This window comes from Lagopus leucura, unplaced genomic scaffold (assembly GCF_019238085.1).
Source record: "Lagopus leucura isolate 7727_CA_CO unplaced genomic scaffold, USGS_WTPT01 Super-Scaffold_650, whole genome shotgun sequence".
Taxonomy (NCBI): Eukaryota; Metazoa; Chordata; class Aves; order Galliformes; family Phasianidae; genus Lagopus; species Lagopus leucura.
The window spans coordinates 567,125-590,645 of NW_024962253.1; the positions used below are offsets into that span (position 1 = coordinate 567,125).

General features: G+C 55.7%; 1 protein-coding gene across 3 annotated transcripts; it reads right to left on the reverse strand.

Annotated features, from left to right (window-relative positions):
- Window positions 1-1,116: 1,116 nt before the first annotated feature.
- Window positions 1,117-18,409, reverse strand: IL11RA (interleukin 11 receptor subunit alpha). Of its 3 annotated transcripts, none has more exons than XM_042862345.1 (13): window positions 18,214-18,405; window positions 5,192-5,291; window positions 4,901-4,961; window positions 4,569-4,735; window positions 4,312-4,483; window positions 3,441-3,473; window positions 3,038-3,201; window positions 2,776-2,939; window positions 2,549-2,690; window positions 2,107-2,202; window positions 1,909-2,008; window positions 1,653-1,735; window positions 1,117-1,563 (listed from the first exon to the last, which is right to left on the reverse strand). In XM_042862345.1, the coding sequence occupies exons 1-13, from the start codon at window positions 18,250-18,252 to the stop codon at window positions 1,544-1,546; spliced, it is 1,341 nt and encodes a 446-aa protein (XP_042718279.1). In that variant the 5' UTR covers window positions 18,253-18,405; the 3' UTR covers window positions 1,117-1,543. The 3 variants fall into 3 exon arrangements, with proteins under 3 accessions (XP_042718279.1, XP_042718280.1, XP_042718281.1); XM_042862346.1 differs by having other exon boundaries at window positions 4,312-4,426; window positions 18,214-18,402; XM_042862347.1 differs by lacking the exons at window positions 2,549-2,690; window positions 2,776-2,939 and having other exon boundaries at window positions 18,214-18,409.
- Between the last annotated feature and the right edge of the window lie 5,112 nt (window positions 18,410-23,521).

Here is a 23,521-nt window from a genome sequence, read left to right on the forward strand (position 1 = left end):
CAGATTGCTATTCACCCCAGCCTTGCATCTCGCTGCTCCAGAGCCACATCCAGAGCCAGCTGAATCTCTGAGCAAGCAGCCCCCAGCTCTGTGTACCTTCAGAACCCCAAGCACCGACAGCTTACTGGGCTCTCAGGCTGCCTCTGTATCACATCTACAGGCTGCTGGGGGCATGGCAAGGCTCAGATGAGCAAGATTCTGGAGGTCTCTGCTTTCTCACAGATAGCAGCAATTTTTTTTTTTTTTTTTTTTTTTTTTTTGGCATAAGCCTGGACTCTGAAGTTTATAAGCAAGGCAGGATATGGGGTGCACAGCTGTCTACATCTCAGGTAGTGCCAGGTGCATGCAACACGCTGAGCTGTTTTCAGACACTGAAGTCACATTTATGGGATTGGTGTTGCTTGTGTTCAACAGCAACCTATGGACAACTGAAGCCCAGTGCTGCTAAAATGGGATCTGGTGGTGCTGAGAGGTTTTCTAAGCAGGAGGGGCTGCGCATAGCATGCTGAGAACCAAGGGGGATGAGGGTGACTGTGGCAAATCAGGCATGGCTGGGTTGGGTGTTGCAGGCTCTCATCCCAGTATGGAAGCATTCCCATAGCATGCCAGAGACCCTGGAATCTGCAAAGCCAAGCCCCAGGACATGCAGAAAGGGCAGAGCTGAGCTGGTTATCACACGGCAGGAGATAGGCACAGGACTGGTGGTGCCACTGCAAAGGGTACAAACCTGACTCCTCTCTGGCACTGTCTAGCTTTCACTCCCAGCACAACTCTGGGGTAGGCTCATACCAGAGCCATCTCCTAGCCTTGCCTTATGGTACATGGGGACCACAGTGAGATAAATCCTGTATAATGCAGAGCCCCAGAGCCTCCTCATGCTCCCCACACTGCTGCTGCCTGCATTTCCACTCAGCCTCATATGGATCTGGTTGGGCATGACGCCACTGGCGTAGAGTACTGGGGCTAGGAGGTGCCAACACATGGAAGCAATTATGGGGGCTGTGTCAAGGTGAGGTAAGGGGGGGCAGGCAGCACACACCAAGCGGGGGGCTCTGTAGAGGGTTCTGTCCTCTGCTGGCATTCAGCAAAAGCTGAACAGAGTGAGGGTCACCAAGCTGGCACTGCTTCTCCTGCCCAGCATCTGGTGCAAAGGGGTCTTTCTGGGCAGTGAAAACACTACCCTCTTTATTGAGATTACAGAAGGAGGGTTCCCTTCTGTCTGCTGACAGCTGGTGAGGGGCGCAGCGGTCACCGATGCCCAGCACCCCTGGGAGGAGCCTGTGCCCATGATCCCCATGGAGGCGGCATGACGAGGTGATGAGGGGCTGGCTCGGTGCCCCATCCCCATGAGTCCAGCCGCTCCTGACAGGCACAGGAAGCCCAGAGATCCTGGGAGCGCAGCTTCTGTCCATAGGGTCCATCCCGCACCCTGGAGGTGCTGGGGGCAATGCCCGAGGCTGCGTGACATGGAGCCCTTGGGGCCAACAGTGGTGCTATGTCCCATACATGGTGAGCGGATGCACAGAGCAGGGTCAGCTGTGGCTCATGGCAGGATCTGGGTTCCTTTGGAGAAAGAAGGCAGAGCGTCAGAGGTTCTGCCCTGAGCCTTTTCCTGACCTGTTGGCCTCATGCCCCTCTACTCCAACACTCACTTGGCAGAGCCTTCAAGTGGGTGGCAGCAACCAGGAAGTTGTGGGGTTTGGTCTCATCCTTGCTGTGCTTCCTCACACGGAGCCTGCAGACAGACCAACAGTGGTTGAGAACCCTGAGAAACCCACCTTGGGCACCGGCACTGCTGGAGTGCCTCCACGGTGCACCCCTATCCAGCTGTGCCCAGTTGTGTTGTGGCTACAGCACAGAGCACCATGGGACACCAATGCTGAGCAGTCAGGACTAAATCCAACCTACCAGATGAGTATGGCGATGACGAGAACGGCAGCCAGGACAAAGAAGGCAAAGATCCCAAGGGAGACCAGGATGGTTGTATTCTCCAGGGGGTCACTACGGTCTGGGACAGAAAACTGTGACAGCCTCTGGCACTCAGAAAGGACCTTGCAGCCAGGCTTTGGGGCCTGCTCCCACCCCACAGCCCCCAGCTCTACTCACTGATGGGCTCAGGGTTGGGTGCCTGTGAAGGCTCCTCAGCCAGGCTTCCCAGGCTGACGTCTGTAGTGGTTTCTTCACTCACCATGGTGGCTGGGTCTATTAAAGCAAAAGGGCTGGGAATTAGTCCACCCCAAATCATGAGCAGCATGGCAGGGAGGAGTAAGGAAGGTGCCCTGGGCCACAGGGTCCTGGTAGACCAAGGGTGCCCTGAAGGCCATGGCAGGGGCAATTCCCAAATCACACCCTGCCATGATTTTCAATTGTCTGGGAGTTGCTTTTCTGCTTCCTATTGTGGAACCAGTTTCTGGGCAACCTGAAGGGGCCCCAGGAGCTAGGGCTTGCCCCAGTGACACCCAAAGGATGGAAAGGGGCTACAGAGGTGCCGAGTGCTGGAGAGGCTATGGGAGGGATGCTGCCAGTCAGTAAGACCCCAGTCCCAGACCTCTGACTGGCGTGGCCCGTGCCTCTGCGCTCCATTCGCTCCAATTCCCCGCATCCAGGAAATCCTTCGCGCTCACTTGCACCACATGCTCCAGCCCCGCAAAAGCATCTGTGATCACCTCAGACAGGTTCACCGTCTCCACCTGTGCAGCAGAAGACACTGGGCATATGAACACCCCTACAGGAGGCCACCACCTCACTGTGAAACCCCTCCTGGCCTCTGCTTACCACAGACCAGGAGCGGTGGATGACGGGGCGGTACTGGAGGCGAAACCGCAGCTGGAAGTGGGGCTCCTTGGGCCAGGATGCGGGGTACTTCCAGCTGACATGAAGCCTCCTAGGGGCGAGGGGGACAGGTTCCACCACCAAGCCCTCCGGAGGGTCCGGCTTAACTGCGTGGGAGGGGACAGGGATGCTCCATCACACTGTGTCACCCTTCTGCTATGCCATGTGGATAGCTGGGTGGGCAGGCAGGGGGACAGGCACTCACTGATGGCCTGCATGGTGACATCTAGAAGGCGGAAGCTGGAGCCCAGTGGGTTCACCTCAGTGATGTTCAACCGGTAGGAACTCCAGAACTCTGACCGGTGAACGGTGCAGGTGCCCGTGCGTGCTGGGTCCTGCAGGCATGGCCCCACGTGCCCGCTCTTGTTCCTGCAGGACAAAGAGGTGGGATGGTGATATGTTCCCCCAACATGCCAGGAACTCCATGGAGGAGGCAGACTCTTTTACAGCTTCAGCAGGGTCTGGGCAGCTCCCATTATCCCCCATATGACCCCCACAACCCCCACAAGCCTCATGTTTCCTCACGGACCCCTCAGCCCTTGCCTCCAGGACCAGGAGGACATAGGCAGAGCATTTGGAATGGAGAGTCAGGTGGGAATGCACCCTACCTTCGCTTCTCTTCTCCTGTCAGTGACTTCTTCCTGCAGTGGAGACAGGAAAAGCAAATGGTGAGGGCAGGAAGACGGGGGACAGCATGAAGCCAACCCAAACATGACTCAGAGAAGGGACAGAGGTCTCTGCACCAGATGCTCTGCCGCACCCCACTCCCAGCTTGCAGCTCACTGGGCACCATGGCACAGGGACAAGCAGTAACATTATGCCCAGTCCCACCAGCAGGGAACCGGGGGTCTCAGGATAAATTCACCAAGCAGCAGCGGCAAGCACACAGAGACACTAACAAAAGCAGCCCTGCAGGGATGCAGTGTTATTTTCCATTCCCCAGCAGCTGGCTCTGCTCTCACTGTATGCATCAACATTGAGCCCCACCACTCTCACTGCCAGCTCCACACAGCTCCAGCTCCAACCACCCTCTCCATGCTGTGCCTACACACCCAGAGGTGAGCCCTGCATCCCCGCTGTGCCTGCATGTTGTGGAGCAGAGCCCTGCTGCAGGCTTTTATAGAATCTGGCTGACTTCAAAGCAGTCCCATAATTTGGCCTGCCGTGATAATTAGAAGCAGCGTTGTTTCCCTAACTCCTTTCATCTTGAAGCATACTGAAGCACTCGGCAGCTTGCAGACAACCTGCTTCTCTTCTCCACCCCCTCCAGCACTGCAAAAGAGGGAGCCTGCCTGTGCTGGCCCCCAGTGCTGCTCAGGGGCCCCTTTCTGAACAACCACATGCTCAGTGCTGTGCTCCTGGAAACAGCTGGCTCCTTGGCTGCTGTGTTGTGAGACTGGATATGAATCCAGGGTGAAGGTCAGAGTGCAGGCAGGATGTGAGGGTTAAGCCTGGGAAGGCTCAACCCGAAGCCCTCACCTATAGGTAGTGATGTATCTGGTTGGGAGGAAGGTCTCGAGGCTGGAGGTCCAAGAGCAGGAGAAGTTCTCGTAATCAGATGCTCTGCAGGACACAAAGGGGACCCCCGGCAGATCTGGAGCCCGGGGGGAGGAGACTGTCAGTGAGGGGTCCCCACAAAGGGTCTCCCACCCTGCAACAGAGTCAGCACATAGGAACCCATGTGTCATCCCCCTGTGGCACCCCCATGTCACCCAACCAACGGACATGCTACTTACGGCCCAGCTGCAGGGACACGGTATGCAGGAGGCTGCCGTCCTCGTCGTGGCAGCTGTAAGTCCCAGCAGCAGCCAAGCTGGCATGTGGCAGCACCAGGGCTTCCTGATGGATGGCTGAGCCCTCTGGCAGTGCCACAGCCCCATCTCGTCTCCATTGGACCATTGAGCTTTAGGGGAGAGAGATAGGGTGTTAGGGGATTGGGACACCCTGTGAGCTGCAGCACGCAGAGCCAAAGGATGGGCAAAATTAGGGACGGAGACATTGGCTTTGCTCCTGCTTTTTTAGAGCTCATCCATTAAACCATCCCACAGTGTGCACATAAGACACCTACCCAGTGCGGGCACCGATGCACGACAGGGTCACGTCCGTCCCCAGCTGGCTGTACTGCACACCTGCAGGGGCACACAGAGGGGGTCACCCTGGGTCCTGCTGCACTGGGGAGCTGGAGGGATTGGTCCTGGCTGGGGCTGGGCAGTGGGTGGTGGAAGAGGAAACCCAACTCTTTACAGATGAATTTGGGGAAGGAGAGACATCTGCAGGGCAGGCACTCACACTGCTTGGTCCTTGCCCATTTTGAGGATATCCCAATGTCCCCACGCCACAGGAACTCTGTTTTGCTTACCTTCCCCTCCCCAGCCCTCGGGGATCGTGAGGGAGGCTGATGCCAAAGCTGCTGCGAGGAATACCATCACCCTGCCCAGGCCTCGGATGTGACTGTGCATCTGGGGGAAGCAGAGAGTGTCAGCAACTGCATCCCTGTACCCTGTCCCATTGCTTTGCCCTGTCCTGCTGCGGACTGTGCCACTCTCACATTTGTAGCCAGCATAAGCAATCGCCATGCTTGGAATGAGAATGTGATAGGCAAACATCCATCAAGAGATCAGGGCTGCATGAAGTGGATGGATCAAGGGTTCTTTGCTGCTGCAGCCCTGTGCTGAGAGCCTTGGCTGTCTCCCAGATCTGTGAGTGAACCAGGGTGGTCCGTAGAACTGTGATGGTGCAGCTGAAGAGGGAAAGGACTAAGGAGGGATCAAAGGGGATTGCACCACAGTGCAGTCAGTATCACTCTGGCTTTTGCAGTCAGCATTACCCCAACATGTCTATTCCTGCCTACAGTGTCCTACGAATCCCAGCCAGCATCACCCCATCCATCCTGGCCAGCACTCCATCCCTTCCAGACAGCACTGTCCTGTCTATTACAGTCCTGGCCTGAACAGGCATAGAAACAGATGAATTATTTTTTCCCTGGAATGCCTCCTGCTGCCTGTCCGATAACAAGGGGCAGTCACTATCGGGCAGGGTTGTTCACTCTCTCCAGTACTGCTACAGGGGCTGCAGCAAACTCTCTGCCAACCCCAGGCACAGGGGCAGGTGCAAGCTGCAGCCCCATGAGTGTGAATCCGTGTCCTGCTGAGTCACCCAGGCTGACAGCTTGGAGGGGAATATCCCAGCCCTGGAAAGGTGCCACAGAGCAGCTGACTGTGTCCATTCTGCAAACAGGAGGCCAGTCTCCAGTACAGCAATCTGGGGATGCTGCTGCTCACCTTGAGCCCAGAAAACTGCAATCATCTTTGCACATCAAACCACATAACACTGGAGTTATGAGAAATGAAATAAATGAGCTAATGTGCTAATATCCAGTGAGGTGGGGAGCTGGCCTCTAGGTTCGTCTTATGAAAAGGAAAGGCATGTATTGCTATTGCATTGAACCATAGCTCTCATGCCTCACACCAAGGTAATCCCACATCACAACATGGTGCTCCTGAATCACCCCGTGGTGCTCCTCCATCACACCATGATGTCTCTCCATCATACCATGGTGACCCTGCATCATACTCTTGATGTCCCTGCGGCACATCATGATGCTCCGGACACCTGAAGAAGCTGCTGTTTCCCATCCTCCACCCACCAGGCAGCCTCCAACGCAAGCCCACACATAAATAACTTCATGAGACTGTCATAAGCTTTTCCTACTAAACCACATGGAGAAACGTTCCCAAGAAACATCAGTTAAAAGCACTCTGCCAAAACTATGCTGGTAACTGATACTGACTGGGAATACTAGGCCTAGAAGTAAAATATTTCAGTGATGGAAAAAAGACTTTAAATACACTTAAAAAGCAGCAACCCAAAATAACTCCAAGCACCACATGGGCCAGAATTAACGGATGGTGCTGGGGGGATCAGGGATAAGGGAGAGTGCACTAGTGTGGACAAACACAAAATGTATTAAAGTAAAACAAGTTCTTCTCCTGATTGTCCTGTTCCTTGTGACCTTCCTGCCTACTGCCAGAGTCTGGCCACAGCTGAACATCCTAAAGAGATGGGATGCAGCGCAATCCCTGCTCTGCAACTGAATGGCCAAGAGCAAAAACCCCCACACAATGAAGCAGCATCCATAGAACTGTCCCACAGCAGGCAGCAGCCGCAGAAAAGAGGAAGACCTGCAGGCTGGTGTGAGGTGTGAAAGGTCTCCAGCTGCTCAGCGCAATCTGTCGAGAAATGACGTCCTGGTTTTCTGCTATCGAAATCCTGCACTGAAGTTAAAACGCATGCAAACGGATGCCCACACATCTGTACAGTAGGCTGCTTCCCTCAGCCAAGCTGCTATCTCATGGACCCCACACAGGCAGAGAAAGCATCCCTCTGTGTCTGCACCAGCAGTGACACAGCTGGGGACAGGGAGTCCCGGCGCAGTGGCCTGGAGCCAAACCAGAGGGAACAATCAGAGCATTTCTTGCTCCCTGCGGGCTGCTCCCTGTCAGTGCATGTTGACCGCTGTGGCCGGGTCAGGGGTGGTGGCTCAGCCTCACAATGCCGGATGCTGCTCCTGCTGCACGAGATGCCTTTTTTTACACTCAGGCGCCAGCTAGAAATGCAAGGATCCTCCATCCCACACCACGCTGCTGTCCTTCTGTCTGCTGTGAGCTCCTTCCAGTAGCATCCCTCTGAGACATATGCACTGCGGGCCAAGACATCCTGCCCCCGAATCAGTCACACAGCTCTGATGCACATGCGGGATGTGACAGTCCCCTCGGCACAGACACACTGTGCTATGACCCATGGTGGCCTGGCAGAGCTGGGCACAGATTCCTGGGGAACGCAAACTTTCCATTGCACTTGGCACTTTGAATGACAGTGGTTATTATTTTTTTTTTAACTTTGTTTCATTTGATGTTGCTCTTCCAAGAGAAAGAGACACATGCAGAGCCAGGGGGGACACATGCAGAGGGTGCCACAGGAACACAGGGTGATCCCAACTGAGCACGCAAACCCGCACTGCCTCCAAGCCTCCCCCAGGGTGGTCTGGGGCAGCGCTGCTGAAATGGAGGAAAATAAAACCAACAGCATTTGGCAGCTCTGCTCTGCTGGAGTCAACTACCTACAGAATGCCGATCTGCAGTGGAAAAGGTGTGACAGTGGTGCCGTGGCCATGCCATAGTGCTGTGCTCTTGCGCCTGTGCTGGAGCATCCCTGCCCCTCTGCCCAGCCCTGCTCCCTGCCAGTGCCCGCTGTGGGAAACCAGTCCGGTGGCCAAGGGCGGCGGCACTTGGAAGCAGCAGGAATTTCCCTCTTCAGTTTGCTTTCCTTCAGGGTTGGGAGGGAGTGCCTTGCTAACCCCCCCTTTGTCCTGCTGCCCTGCCAAAGTTCTGAGGAGCTGCAGTGTGGACTTCACCAGTGATGGGGCTGGTGCCCTGCCCAGAAAGCCGGCAGCATCCTAGTCCTGCACATCTGGCACCATCTTCTCTCCAGGTAAGCGAAAAGCTGCTGGTGATTTGTGTACCCAACAACATGAATTGGAGGTGGCACATACCTGCAGCAAACACATCAACCCTGCTGCCTCCTGCAATGCCTTGTATGGCTGCAAGGCGCTGTATCCTGCATCTTGAACTCTACCTCTGTATCTCACCATTCGGGAAGCAACTGCCATGCACTCATTTTCAGCGCTTTTTATTTGTATTCATTCTTTCACTGAAGTCTGAGAGTAAGGAGGAAAATCCTGGGGCACCTGGAGAGCACACTGCAAGCACCCACCAAGCTGCAACATGCCTGCAAGCATCTGAACACTGAGTGCCGGTGCAAAGGGAGGTTCGTCCTCTGCTGTGTTAGGGGCCACCAGGGCTGTATGCAGCTACAAGATTGCTAGCATAGCCTGCAGTACCTTCTTGCTAACATCTTTTCAAGGCCAAGGAGTGACTCCTGCTCATCTCATGCCTCACTGAGGACACTGCACACCCATAGGGTGAGGACACACCCATAGGTGCAGTGTCCTCAGTGTTGTTTCCCTTTTCACCTCTTTGCATACACATACACAGTCCTGCACTCAGCACGGCACCCACTGTGGGAGTAACCCTGAACAAAGCAGTAAAACCTGATGCAGGCTTCTCCTGGGAGAACGGTGTGGTCCAGCGACCACTGCTCAGCCCAAATGTAAGCTTAGACTCAGCACAGCCCAAATGTGCATTACGCACCCCAAACACAGCAGCCCAAACACAGGGTTAAATCCAGCACGGCCAGGAGAAAGGGTTCTGCTCCGCGCTCATCCCGAATTCCCATCCCCAGCCAACTCACTAAAAGCCCCCCAGACCCATCCATGCCCCACCACCCACAGCCTTGCCGATGCCCAAACCCAAACCCCACACCCAGGGACCACCCCTTGCACCTCGTTCCTTTGTGGGCCGGCAGCCACTAGCAAGACCCAGTGCTTGGGGGCCCAAACCTCGGCATCGCGGCAGCTTCGATGCCGGGCGGCTCTCTGCACCGACCCTGGGAAACTCCCCCCTCCAGAGCTGCGATTTCCGCCCGGCCCCTCGCCCGTACCCTCCCCTGCCCCATCCCGCGGAAGGAGAAGTCTCTGACTCCCGGCTGTAACCTGAAGCATCAGCAGAGGCCAAACAGCAAGAGCTCTGTTAGCAGCCAGCAGCCCCAAGCCCTGCCAGCTGGCAGCATTTTATTCGGAGTGGGGGGGCAAGAGGAGCCCCCAACACCAGGCTCCCCTCCCCCTCTCCCCCACCTCGCCCTAAGCCGCACGCTGGAGAAATTCCTAAAAATAATCTTCTGGCTGCAAAGACAGCTGGCTTGCAGAGGGCAAGGGATGGAGCCATGGGGGGTGGTACCCATGGGGATAGCTGGGCCATAGGCAGGAGTGTGACCTACTGGGCTCTGGCTTGAAGGGACCTTGGCAGGATAAAGGCAGGGAGGGAATGTTTTCTCCTGTCCCAAGAGAGTTTCAGATTTGGGACATTTCTCTGCTGCAGAATGAATTTGGGTGCTGGAAGCTGTACAACAAGCTTTCCTTTAGAATGTGGAAGAGCTCTGCTGTGCAGTCCATCCAGTGTGTTCCCCAAGCAGTGCCTGGTCCCAATTAAAAGTCCATGGAGCAAGTGCAGAGGGGCAAAAGCTGAAGCTCTAATTAAGTGCATGCACATCCCTACATTTACACATATGTGAGTTCCCCATTCCAAGTGCAGCACCTTAGTGCTGGGGCTGATCAGGCTGCTCCTGGTGAACTCCAGCCTGAAGCAGGGGCAACAGGGGCCTCGCAGTGCACAACACAGCCCCATGCCGTCCAATGGTAGGGGGCTCAGCAGTGTCTGGGAGCAACTGGGCGCAATGCCATCTGTAAGGCACGAAGGCACTCGGGTCAGCCAAGACACCGCAGGGCGGCAGGTCCAAAATAAACATTTCACTGTTACTGCCTGCTTTCAGGAGCTGCTAGCGTTTCATTTCAATGGCTCAAATACTCCTGCAGCTAGCAATTTGCTGTCACTCTCCTGCAAAACAAAATCCCTTCTGGGCTGGAAGGGGATTTCAGGTGTCTTTAGGGGACATCTGGGCAGCCAAATAAAGCCACTACAAGCTCATTAACTGCACCGCTGTGGCTCCAATGTCCCTGCATGGTGGGACACCCGAAGTTGCACCCCTTTGCTCACACAGCCAATGCAGCAGAGTGGGAAGAACGCTTCCCTGCAGCTGCACTGATTAATTGTCACCTCCTACTGGCATGGGCAATCATGGCGCAGCAGTGACGCTGGAAAGTACACAAGGAGGAAGCCGCTGCCAAGGACAGGGGGCTACAGAGCAGGGCTAGAGGGTGGGGGGGCTGTGAGTTGAGAAGGTTGGAAAAACACCGGCTGGATCACTTCGTGCTGGGGGAGAGAAAAAAAAAAAGAAAGTGCTCCTGAAAGATTGAGTGTGAGTGTATCCGAGCAGGGGGATAGCAGGGCAAAGTTGGGAGCGTGCTGACACATCTCCTTCCACACTGCTGGAGGGATGCCTTGGCCCCACTTGGGGACAGCTCTGTTTACAAGCTCCCATTGTCTCCTTTTCTCCTTTTTTTTTGTTTTCCACCCCCCTGAAAAGTTATAGTTCAGAGTAAACAAAAGCAAGCAGCCTCTCTCTCCAAACATTTCAACCATCCCAAACTTTCTTTGGAGGGGGGCTGCCCGTGGAATTTTCCTTATCCAAAAGAATTTCGAAATGTTCCCATTTCAGCCTGTCTTGACTTGAGGCCAGGACAGCTCTGAAATCCTTCGTGAAATACTTGAGCTGCCCTTCTCTGCAGCCTGTCTCCATCTGCAGCCACTGCACCCCAAAATACCCATGCATGGAAAACCTGGAATCCTGCTGGGGGAGGAAGGCAGACGTGACCCAGCCTGTGCAAATCCCTCCTGCCCAGCCTACCACCTGGAAGAATCCATCCAGCTCCCCATCCACGGAGATGGATCCAGCTTTTTGTGTCTTAATGATGGAGCGATTTTCTGCAGCATTTTGCAACAGGTAATGTCTGCTCCATGCTTGCCTGTTCGCCACAGAGGGAGCAGGAGCGGATGCCATGCTGCATCCTTCCCTGTGGATGGAGCAGGAACCCTGCTTTGTCCCCTGCACAAGGAGGGGTTGCACACCAAGAGGATGAGGGGAGCTCCTCCTGGATGGGCCATAGTGGGTGACACCCAGAGGTGGCCCACAGCACATGGTTGGGGTGTGCCCCCCATTCCCTGTTTGGAACTGAGATTTAATCCCAAGAATTAGAGCATGGGCAAGCAGAGACCCCCAAGAGATTCCCCAGCTTGTTTGGCACAGACATGGTGTGAGACCTCGCTGTGCAGCTCAGCCACCCAGCCATGGGGACACCAGGATGGCCGTGAAACAAAGGCAGTGAGTTAAGCTGAAAAGCCCACCCAAGAGAAGCCTATCAACCAGGGAACCAGAGTGCTAAACAAACACCAGGCTGGGATTTGTCTGTCAGTACAAGCCATTGTGGTGGCCTGGCACACAAATGTCCCCTCCTCATTTTCCCAAACACTCCCTGTATGGGCGTCACTGGGTAGGTGGTCCTGCAGCCCAAGAAATATCCGGGCACAATAGGGACACCCTGCATCCTCACCCCACTGCCATGACTCTCCCCTGGATGCACAGAAGGCTCTAGAGAGGCTGCAACCCCTTGAATCACCCACACGGTCACCCCAGGAAGGCCAGCACCCACTCCACCATCCCCATAGGTTCAATGTCCCACACCACTGCCAACACAGAAGCAGGGAAGTACCTCGACTCCGGGTGAGGCGGGGGTCATGCCGTGGAAGGGGGGTCCCCTGCAGCTGCCTGCTGCCCCCCCAGCTCTGCACCATCTCCCGGGCAGCCTTGCCGGTGCAGTGCTGCACTGCTTTCTCCTCCTGTGCAAGGGCTCCTGCGTGGTCCCCCCTCAAAGGCAATCCCCTCCCTATAAAGGGGCCAGGCAGCGGCTGTGTGGAGAGCAGAGCCTCTGGCACAGCAGATGGGGTCTGCAAGTCAAGCCTCCCTCAGGTGTGTTTGCCTTGGCTGGGGTTCAATCCCATCCAATTAGAGCTACAGAAAACATATATTAAAAAGGAGGGGGAAAATAATACTCCCTCCTGCTCTGAGGCCCTGGGCTTGGCTGGGGTTTTTCGGTCGGCCAAGTGCAAGCGATGCAGGCTCTGCTGGCAGCAGCCCGGGGAGGGAGGGGTGTTTGTGGATATTAAAACACAGTCATAAAGGAGAATAAAAGGGCAGCCTTGTTTCAGAACGAGTCTCTGAGGCTTTCCCCTCTCCCGGCATGCTCGGCACCTGGCCGGCTCGCGAGCGGCTCTGCGGCAGCAGCCCCGGCACACAGCCATGGCCTTCAGCATGTCCTGGGGTAGTGGTGGGGACAGCACTATGCCCTGAGCATCCATCTGGGCCACCCCTGTGCTCACCATCAGCTGCACGAGGGACCAGATGGGGTGCTGCTGGAGTAATCCCAACCCCCTGAAGTCCTGAAGCAGATGCTGAGGCATGGGACACAGCACCGTGCTGGCTGGGGCACACTGAGGAACCTCTGGCTGAGGCAAACCTATGGCACTTGGCACAACTCTCTTCAACAATGCTTGAGGCACTCAGCAGACACAGAGACTGTGGAATGACACGGCTTTTGAAGCACCCCTGCAGACCCTGTCACAGTGTTAAAACTTGAGCTCACCTTTCTCATGAAACCACCCATGCACATACCAACCCTGCCATTCCTGGTGCTGCCTGCAGGTCACCTTTTGGTATTGTGTCCCTCGAGGTGAAGGAGAAGCAGATTAAGGGTGTCTGCTCACACCACAAGGCATCGTGCCTGGCTCTGGTGTTTACTAGCAGAGCAGAAGGAGAGATAAGGATTGGGGGTGGCAAGGATTTGTTGCCCCCCACTAGTTTTTCCCTTGGTGCAGATCTGTGAGGATATCCAACGCCATGAGGGGTGGCTTTGACCTCTGGGGTGAGTTTGAGGGGCTCCTTCTACACCTACCGCATGGGGTCACCTCCCCAGATCTGTGCCCACCAGGGATGCTGTTCCCCTGCAGCACATCCCGCACCTTCTCATTGCCTCGCCCAGCTCCATAGGGCAGCAGCCAGCACCTTGAGGAGCGGCCCAGGATGCCATCCCAATCCAGTCCCCACCTGCCTGCTCACACCTGGCTCCTCAGCACCACCACTGCCCTCCGCCCCCTTCCCAGGCAGCTCCTGGCCACGTGGCAGTGAGGAGGGGGACAACGGGCGGCCTCCCCCATCCCTCCCTCCCCTCCTCCTCCTTCCCTCCACCTTCCCTGGTGGCTCCCTAGAACAAAACCACAGCCTTGCTGGGCCTCCATCCCCTCACCACGTGTGGACCCCGGCACGCCCCGGCCCCCGGCTCCTCTGAGTGACTAACGGGAGCCGCTGGGGCGCCTGGGGCCGTCCCTTGGCAGCAGGCCTTCCCTACAGCAGTGAAATCACGTCTGGAGAAAGCACGCGTGGAGCCGTCCCCAGAGCGAGGAGGATCTTGCCCTGCTGGCTAGCTGGCCGCCCCCTCCCAGGCAGTGCAAAATCCCCATCCCGTGTCGGACAGAGGGATGCACGGCCTACGAGAGCGCTGTCAGTCTGCCCCACGGGAGGGCGATGAGGCCTCAAGTGCCCATCGGGAACCTCCTATCACCTCCTAACACACACAGCGGGGCCGCGGAGCCACGGACAGTCCGCCTCCGCTTGCCGGCACGTGGGTGACTAATGCAGCTCTTTAAACGCCTCTGCGGAACAGGAGCGTGGCTCCAGGTTAAGGTTTAATTCTCTTCCTCTGCTGCCCGTGCTCTCCCCTCGCTGCAATGCCATAGGGACGGTGTTCCTGCCACACAGAGCTGGTGGGGATGCAGCCGGGAGCGTGCCGAGGCTGCTGCTTGGGGCTATAAAAAGCACTGCTGTGGAATGCAGCGCGCTGCTCCGGGAGGAGAGGGAAAAAATAAAAATAAAATCAGGTGCTGAATGAGTCAGGGAATCGCAGCGCGCGCCTCTGGCTCAGGTCTGTCCCTTCCTCGATGCTTTGACAGCCAGCAGCCTGGAGACTTCCCGGCGAGGCCAGGGAGTGCAGAGCGGGGGTTTTGGCATGGCCCCGAGGGCGGAGGACAGCAGCAGGGCTGGTACAGTCAGGAGGATGACTGGCACCTCCTGCCCTCGCCCAGCCCAGAGGGGCCGGATCCAGGCACACAGCCTCCTGGCCACTGCCTTTGGCAGCTGGCTTTGGGCAGTGTTTGTCCAAAGGATTAACCGTGCCCTGGTTTATGGCTGGAGGCTCCGTCTCCGTAGGATGCTGCACCCATGGCAAGAGTGGGCACTCTGCTGTACCCCCAGCCCACGGCACCCCACTGGGGACCTCACCCAGGGCCAGGGGAAAGCACATTGAAGGGAGCTCCCCGCCCCGGGACACGCAGTGTTTGTACAAGCCAGAACGGGGGAAGGCCAGATTAATTTTAAACCTGAATAAACAAGGGGAGAAGGCGATGCCAGCACTCACTCTTCCCTGCAGCTCCCTGAATCCAAGGATGCATCCAAGCACAGTCTGGTGCTGGGTCCCAGAATCCTGGGGACAGTCCCAAATCCTCCTCCGTCATGGGGCCTCCCTCATTTCAAGGAGCTCCCGTCTGAATCAGTGCTGGCAATGGGATGTGCTCCCAAAATCCCTCCAGCTGCAGTGCTGGGTCTCCAACCCGGGGTATCACACGGAAGCCCCCGTTCCATGCCGTGTCATCCGGCTGGGGACAGCAGTCCCAATGCCAAGCGCCCAAGCTCTGTGCACAGCATCATCTTGGGAGACAACCAGGAGTGGAAAAAAAAAAAAAAATTGTTTGTGGGTCAAGAGGAGAATGGAAAAAAAAGAAAAATACAACCAACAAAACACATTTTGAACTTTCGTGCCAAAAGGAAAATGAAAACCAAAACATTTTGTTCTAAATGATAGGCCTTGTTTAGTTTTCAGCGGTTTTACTTTTTTAAAATGGTTCGAATTAAATCGAGCTAAATTTGGCTTCCAAACATTACCTTGGGGTGGGGAATAAAATAAAATCAAAACGTCTCATTTGGAAAATGTCAGAATGAAACGCCATGGCTTTTCCAGCCTGGCAAGAGCCCAAGCCGAGTGCTGAACCCAGCCTCAATTCACAGCGTGTGCCGGCCTCCCAAAAACTGCCTTTTTTTTCACTTTTTCCCCTGCAAATGAAGCAGCTGCCCAATGTTACCCGGTGGGCGGCTGCTGGTGCTCCCGGCAGGGACGTCCCCGTGCTGCACTGTGCCGATGCAGCCTGTTGCAGCCAATAGCTTTGCACACTGGTCCGACCCGTGCTGCTCTTTAAAACTTCTGTTTAAATGTCTTTTCTATTAGGTCAGCATTCCTCCTTCGCACAGGGAAGGTGGTTACGGGCTGCAGCCCGGCACACAGGCTCCTCAGTGCTGGCTGCTGGATCTCTGTCAGCCAGTAGACTGCCCACGCTATTAAATTACTAAGAAAAATGGATCGTTTCTCCAAGCATTAGGTGCATTAACCTCTCTCGTGGTGGTGAGACTCAGTACAGGCGAGCTGTTAATTGGAAATTCATAGAACTGGCCGCAAAAGTTTCCTTCATCTCCCCTCCACCCTTCCCTTGATGAGGCAAAGAATGGGGGGAGCCATTTGCTCCCTCCCTGCAACACAAGGAAAGTAGCTTGCAGGGACCTTTCCAGGCACTGGAGGAAGCAAATGTACAGCCGGCAGAGTCTGGTCCTGGAGCTGCCTGGTGCTAATGTCAGCTCCACCATGTGTCAACCCACTAGTGACACATCTCAGAGGGACGCTGCCTGGAGACAATGTCCCAGCACTGTCCCAGCTGCATCTCAGAGGTGAAAATAGATCCACGGACCTTGCCTTGCTCACATCCTTCATCCTTATGCCCTTCATCTTTACATCTCAGGCACAGCATAAACATTAACAGTTATCTGAAGGTCTCCATCCCAGCCCAGCGTCCTGGGTTGCTTGGGAGCCAAACCTCCGAGCACTGCATGGCATTCCTGGAGCAGTCAGAATTGCAGGGATCTCAGTGCCTGTATGCAACCTCCAGGGAGGGAGCAAGGAGGAGTTTGCAGCCACTGTCAAGAGGATGCTCCAGGAACACATCCCCTCTGGAGTTCACACCTGGCACTGCTGCGAGGGGCTGCATTCTGCTCCTTGTGCTACAAGGAGCCCCAGGAAAGTGCAATGCTGCACATGGAGAGCCCCATGCACCCATGTTATTTTTGAGTGCCATGGGTGCAAGGACAACAAGCAATACTCTGGCTGGAGGACATGAAAAGAACATGAGGCATGGACAAGGGGAAAAGGATGCTTCCCCAGTGCTGTCACGCTCCAGCTGCAAGACTGCGAAACTCAAAGCTTTGATGGGACAGAGCAGCCTCAGGGGAGCTGTGAAGCAGCCTCCTGGGAGCCTCACAAGGAGCTAAAAGTCAAAAGCAGCCCGAGGGTGGCCAAACCCTCTGGGTTTCGGTGTTGGCCCTTGCAAGAGGGCGATGGAGCAAGAGCTGGTTCAGCCCACTAGCTCCTCCTAAGACATAGGGCCTTGGGCAAAACTCATGGAAAGCGAAGGACAGACTCCTGCGTACTTCCCCAGGGGCTCAGGATCTGTCCCAGCTCTGCACGAAAGTATGGTGAGATGCCAGCTGGCCCAGGCGCCGTGCGTGACAGTGGCTTTCGCAAAGCAAAGCAGGGACATGGCAGCTGGGCCAGCCCCAGGGGACCTTCGCAGGGCTGTTTCAGCACAGCTTTCTGCTCTGCAGCTCCACTGTTGCAATTTGACATGACACGGGGTGACGCTCCAGCTGCCCCATGCAACAGCCCCCTGCCACCTTTTTGTTTTTTCTAGCTGCCTTTGCAGGAAGGCAAGGTCTGAATCACTCTTCACGGCATCACTGAATTCAAGAGGCACTGACCTCCATCAAATTGGAGTTGGTGAGGTCCCAGCTCCAGGGATTGATCTGGGCAGAATGGAGTGCACAGTCCCAAAGGAAATGGCTGGTAAAAGTAAAGGAAGGCAAAGGAACCAGCTGAACCAGCACAACTGTGCCAACCCTCTCAGCACAGAGACATGCCCTGCATGGGGACACTGCTTCTTAAGCGCTCTGCAGGCAAATCCAAACCCCTGTGCCAAAACCAGGCACTTGGGGCTGCCTGCACAATGCTATGCAGCATCCCCAAAATGGGTTGAGATCCAGGGGCTAAGCCAGCCCTGCTGCTGTGGCGTATGGGGAGCTCTGCCTGCTCGTGGCTTCTCTGCCCCTGCCCCTTAGTATGTCTCCAGCATCATTTTGTAAACCAGGCTTGGTATCCCTTGTTTTCACTTGGAAAATAAGGGATTCACTTTTCACGCTTGGGTAAAATAGAAAAGGCCCAAACAACCTTCTTTCCACCGTCAGGATTTCATTAGATGAAGGAGCCCTAAACTTTTCCACCCCTCCCTATAAGGAAATCTCTGCGGGGCCGTAACCATTTTTATTATGCTGTTTCTATTTCTGCCCTCTCCATATTGAGAGGAGAGGACAGAGCCCGGCAGCCTCTGGGGAGTCCTGGAGTGGATTCCAAAACCCCACCAAACGCTCTCAGCATCAGCCCTTCTCCCCACATCCAACCCTCCTACCCACTGCCACAACCACCACGTTGTCCACAGCAAGGTCTGCACGAACCTCCCCAGTGGCTACAGCCCAGCGGAAACCCAAGGATTCATCATCTTTAATCTCTCTTCCCCAGGTATGTTTTCCCACTGGTTCAGCGCATGACCCTACCTGTCACCCCCTGCAAAGCTCAGCATCATGTCCACCCACACCAGCTCTCACCAGAGGTCCATCCAGCCTGGCTGCCATCTTCACGTGCATCTTCAGAAAATGTGTATGAACAGATGTGGCCTCTCCCCAGCCAGACCCTCCAGCAAACCCTTCCAAAATCCCTTGTAAGCTTTTTCAGCAATGACTGATCCCTGCTGGCCCCCGTCCAGGCTCCGCTGGTCAGATGTGACCGCAGCACAGAATCCTGCTGGGACGGAGGTGAATCAGGTCTTAGAGCATAGCTCAATTCCTTGCCTTTCTCATCCCAAGCCTTCCCTACCCCAAACAATAGATACAGCAGAGATGAGGAGGTGTTTTCCCATTTTTTCCCCCATTTCTAAGACTCACAGCCTGAAGGGGAGGTGAAATTGCACCTCAGCCTCCATCCTTCCTCATCCATCCATCCATCCTCCTGCTGACACACACTGTGGGTGCTGGGACAGCCCAATGGAACCTGAAGCTCACCCCATCCCGAGGGCATGCCTCAATGACAGGATGACTCAGAGACCTGGGAACCAGCCAGACTCGAGAGATAATTCCGATTAATAAGCTGATCTCTGACACAGCAAACCTGCTTCTAATTTCCAGAGGAATTTTTCCTTTTCCATGGAAATGGTCCACTGGAATGTGACTCTTAGGGAAGACAAGTAAACCATGACTCTAAGACATCATCATACTTTTCCACCTTCATAGCCTAGCAGGAGGGCACACCAGAGAAAAGCATCACTGGGAAGCATGGAGATCTATCTGCTGGTAGGAACTGGGGCCACAGGGTCACTTTAAAGCCCTAGCAGGAGAGACTTGGTGATTCTCACACATGAGATGCTTTCTTAATCACAGGAACACTTAGCAAAACCAAAAACTCTCTAAACATCCCAGCAAGTCACCACGGGGCTAATTCCTGATGCTGGTTTTGCATCAGCATTCCAAATGCCAAAGAAGGCCCCATTTCACTCCCCAGGGGAGAGCTCCCATCCAAGACATTCTCTGTCCTTGGCTATGGCTTTGGCATGGGTAGAGCCACCACATCCCATGACTGAACAAGAAGAGAAGAAACGAAGGCAAAAATGTGCCAAATTTCCCTAGTGATGCTGTACAGGAGGAAAGCAGAGCCATGAGCTGGTTGGCACCTACCCCTCCCCCAGGAAGCATCTCACAAAGAGTATTCCTTCACAGCAAAGCCTGCAGTGAGGGGACAGCCTCATGCGCCCACGTGAAAGCACACTACACATACAGGCATATTGCCAGGCTCCGGGCACACTCTGCCCCAGCCCCACAGCGCACATCTTCAGCATGACGATCACAGCCTGCTGCTCTGGGCATTCAGATACCTCATCCCCAGGAATAATGTTCACCTGAATTCCAAGGTTCTGCCAATACAAGAATCAGCATTTTGCAAAGAGGGGAACCTGCCTTGCAGAGGGACCATGGCCACGGCAGGAGCCTTCTGGGCTGCCACATGGTTGAGGATGGATAGCGCAAGCCAGAGATGGATGTGGAGACTGTAGGATGAAGTGAAGGTAACCCGGAGCTGATCCAGCACAAGGAGACAAGGTTTTCCTGGCTCGCTTAACCATATAAAACAACGAAGGTGCTATAAATACACCAGGGTAAACACTGGAGAGGGAGAAGAGGTCTTGAACTAAAAGCACAATGTTGGCAGAAAGCCACATGGGAATAAACTCTCCAGGAATATACTCGAGCAGGAAAACAGAGGGAGGTTTAGTCCTGTGTGAGCAGGAAGAGCCTTGGAGTTGCCTTTGAACACAACTTGGAGCAGAAAGGAAGGTTTTGAAAAGAAAGCTCCCAGCAGATAAGGATGCCACACACTGTTCCCACCTGCGTGGGTTTCCCTACTCAGGGTCCAGGAGAGACGGTGCAGAGGGCAGGGCCAGGTGGCTTTAGGTACCTGCAGACAAGGGGACACAGGGTGGGTTCCAGGTGCCTGCCCAACTCACAGCAGCTTCTGTTGAACCTGGCAGTTGCAAAAGCGGCAAAAGTTGCCGCTTCCAGGCTGAATACAGCGGGGAGGCTCGCGACGCAGTGAGTCATTCATTCATCCCTCATAAACAGGGCCTGCACCCGGCCAAGCATCCTCCTCCCCCCGCTGCTGTGACAGCCAGACTGCTTCTCCAGGACAAGGAAAAAGTGGCTTATCAGACAGGATCATGTTTTCCCTGCCCCGTGAGGCTCCCAGCAGACTGCAGCAGCTTGCAGACAAGAGGAAGGCAAACCCTGCTCCTCTCTGAGCTGGGCTGTTGGAGAACACAGTGCACTGTACCTGGGACAAGGTGGCCGCGTATCATACCAGCCCTGGCCCAAGGAGGAGCCCTGCCAGCTCACAGCTCCACGTGAGGCTGAAATGCCACAGGCTCCGTGCAGCCCCAAGCGTAACCACACCGTGACCTGCCCTCGGATAAACACAGACAGAGCGCAAACACCCCACCTCCTCCTCCAGCCAACGTCAGACGTGGCTGCAGCCTGCAGGAGCAGGTACCTGCTGGCACCCACCAGGCCAGCCCCACACTGCAGCAGCTGTGCCATCCACACCGTTGTCTGGGGCATAGCGGCATGTCCCTGAATTGTTGCAGCTTTGGGTTTCTCCTCGTGGAGATCCGATTAAAGTAAAGCATCATCACAGAAGGGTCTGGCAGTTCTGGCAGTGAAGGCCAAGCAAAACTCAGCCCCTTTCACACCGTTAACCAGACTGCTGGCAGAACTCAAGAGGGGACCCAGGGGTTGACACGGCCAGGGAAGGTGACACAAGCAGCATCAGAGCTGGGCATCTGCAGGGGACTGAGAAGCCGTGATTGAGCCAGCCAAGGGCAAGGAGGGACAAGGCAGGCTGAGCCTTTCTATTGCCTGCGCATGAGAAAGCAGCTCTTTCCGCGCCTCTCCTAATTAAGAACAGATTTTCCCTCCCCAGACCCCCCAGGAGAAGAGAGGGCCCTGCCAGGGAGACCTGTGGCTCCGCAGGGGTGAGGGCACTTTGCCTGGTATTGTTCAAACCTTTCTCCAGAAAACTCTCCCCGGAGCTCAGAGAGGGAACTCCGAGCAGATGATGGGGAAGGGGTTCAAAACTTCCACCCCGGGACTTCTTCCCACCCCCCAAGCATCCCAAGGCGGGCGCTGAGCCCAGAAGGGCAGCAGCACCGGGTACCCGCAGGCAGGGAAAGCGAGGGGCTGCTCCCAGGACTGAGCGAGGAGCTACCTTTCCCCGAGCTTCGGGACGAGCAGCAAAACACCGGGCTAAGCCTCCTGCCTGCCTGCGCGGCGCCGGCACTGCCCGCAACCGGGCGCTCCTCACCGCGGCGGCGGGGAGTCACGAACGGGAGAAGCGGGGCTGCTCCTACCTTCCTCCGCGCCTCCCAGGCTATGTGTCCATGGTGCTGAGCGAGCCGGGCCGGGCCCGGCAAGGGACCGCGGAGCTGCACCGTCGGAGGGGAGCCCGCTCGGGGCTGGCTGGGGAGGCAACGCGGGCGGTGCGGGCCCGCCGCCGCTCAATTGGAGCAGGGCGCTGCCAATCTGCCGCCGCCGCTCCGGGACGCTTCCTGTCTGCGAGCCGCGCCCGGCACCGGCACCGGCTCCCGCGGCTCCGCACCCCACCGGTGCACGCTGCATCAGCACGGAGCGCGGCCCCTGCGGCACACGACGAATTCGGGCTCCCGATGTCCCGGGGGCACTTGGTTCGCCCAGCCCGTCCCGTTGGGGCTCACGGCTTGCGTTGGTCAGGGTACCCCTGGGATGAGGAGCTGCAGCCCCCCAGCATCCTAGCAAGGGGTGATGCAGTTTCTCTGCTCCTGGGATTGTAATTTCTTCGGGGTTTTGTTGTTACAGGGGTTATGTCTTGTCTACTGGTAAGATGAAATCTGGCCCTCAGGCTTGTGTTCCTCAGCTGTGAATTAAAAAAAAAAAAAAAAAGAAGCCTCTTTCCTCCTCATGTCCTTCAGTACTTTTGCATTCCTCTTTTTCCAAGAAGCATCACCTCTTCATTGCCCTCCCTGCACTCCCTTGGAATTTTTTTTTTTTTTTTTCATTAATGTAAATATTTGCAGGAGGAGTAACCATGATGAAATTCTGCAGCGGGAAACCATCCGGTGAAAACCCACAGGGACTTCTCCCCTGGTACCTGGGACAACACACACTCTGGGATCTCCCAGGATGGGCTGAAGACCCCAGATGAGGTCAGCAAAGCTGCAGCTATGGGAGCCCCTTGCAGACCAAGCACTACCACATGCCCGGGCAGAGAGCCTGTGCAGAGATAGAGCCATGTGCCTATGTGAATGCAGCATCCATGCAGCACAACTCCAGCTATCTTACAATAGCAGAGTGCACTGCAGCCCACCTGGTATAAGCGAGGTGTGTTTGCATTACAGCCCAACTCTGCAACCCTGTGGTAACAAAGCGTTCCTTGCCCGCATCATCGCATTCCTCTGCAACCACTCAATAGCACCCTGCTACCTGCTCATGCTCTGCAACCTCATGATAACAAGTCCGTGAGTCATCTCACCTCCCATGTAATCCCGCAGTAACAAACCGGTGTTTTCCTTTGGGCCAACCCTCCTGTACAACCCTACAATAACTGAGTGCCCCGAGGCTGTGCACGCTGCCATTGCCGCAGCAGTGCTGGTGCAAGCGGTGCTCTGGGGAAGTGGTGTAACCCACAGGGAAACCCCTCCCTGTATGCAGCCTCTTCTGCCTCCTGCTCCAGGGTATTAATAAATGCAATGATTGGGATATGAGGTGTTAAGGAATTCAATGAGCACTATCCAAGGGGCAAACTAAGCTGTCTCCCAGGGTGGTAGTGCTGGAGAATGAGGGGTCCCTTCCCTTCGGTTCTCCCATGTGGTTGGGAGAAGTATGTTTTTTGCAGCTCTTTGCAAATGCAGTGGTTTCCCCAGTCTAAAATGGGGACTTCGGGAGCAGTAGGGTGAGTGTGCCCAGCCCAGCACGCACACAGGCTCCACGATGTGGGCATGCGCTCGGCTGTGGTTGAGGCTATGTGCCCAAACTGCCCGAGGAATGTTGCAGCTTGGCACATCTGCTCGTGGCCTAGGCTGCAACCTCGCTGGCCACATGTGGCCACATCTGCCCTGCCTGTGCCACAAAACGCTGGGGCCATGCCAGGGCTTGGGATGTCCCTCCCTGAGCTATCCCTATGGCCTCTGAGGTGCTTTGAACATCTGTTCATGGGGATTTTGGTTGCCTGGGAATATAGGAGGAGCTGCTCCTGGGCAGGGAGATTTTCCCTCCATTCAACTTCTTGCTTTCCCCTTCCAACTGCACAATGCTGCTCTGCTCCCATTCCCTGCAATGCTCA

Bases quoted from the DNA above. Each gene is read 5' to 3' on its own strand.
- IL11RA (XM_042862345.1), bottom strand. From the start codon at position 18,252: ATGCACGTGAAGATGGCAGCCAGGCTGGATGGACCTCTG. The intron at 4,962-5,191 runs GTAAGCAAAACA...GTGCCCCTGCAG, and splicing joins CGAGGGCTGGGGAGGGGAAG to GTGTGCAGTACAGCCAGCTG. The intron at 2,009-2,106 runs GTGAGTAGAGCT...TTTCTGTCCCAG, and splicing joins ACCCAACCCTGAGCCCATCA to ACCGTAGTGACCCCCTGGAG.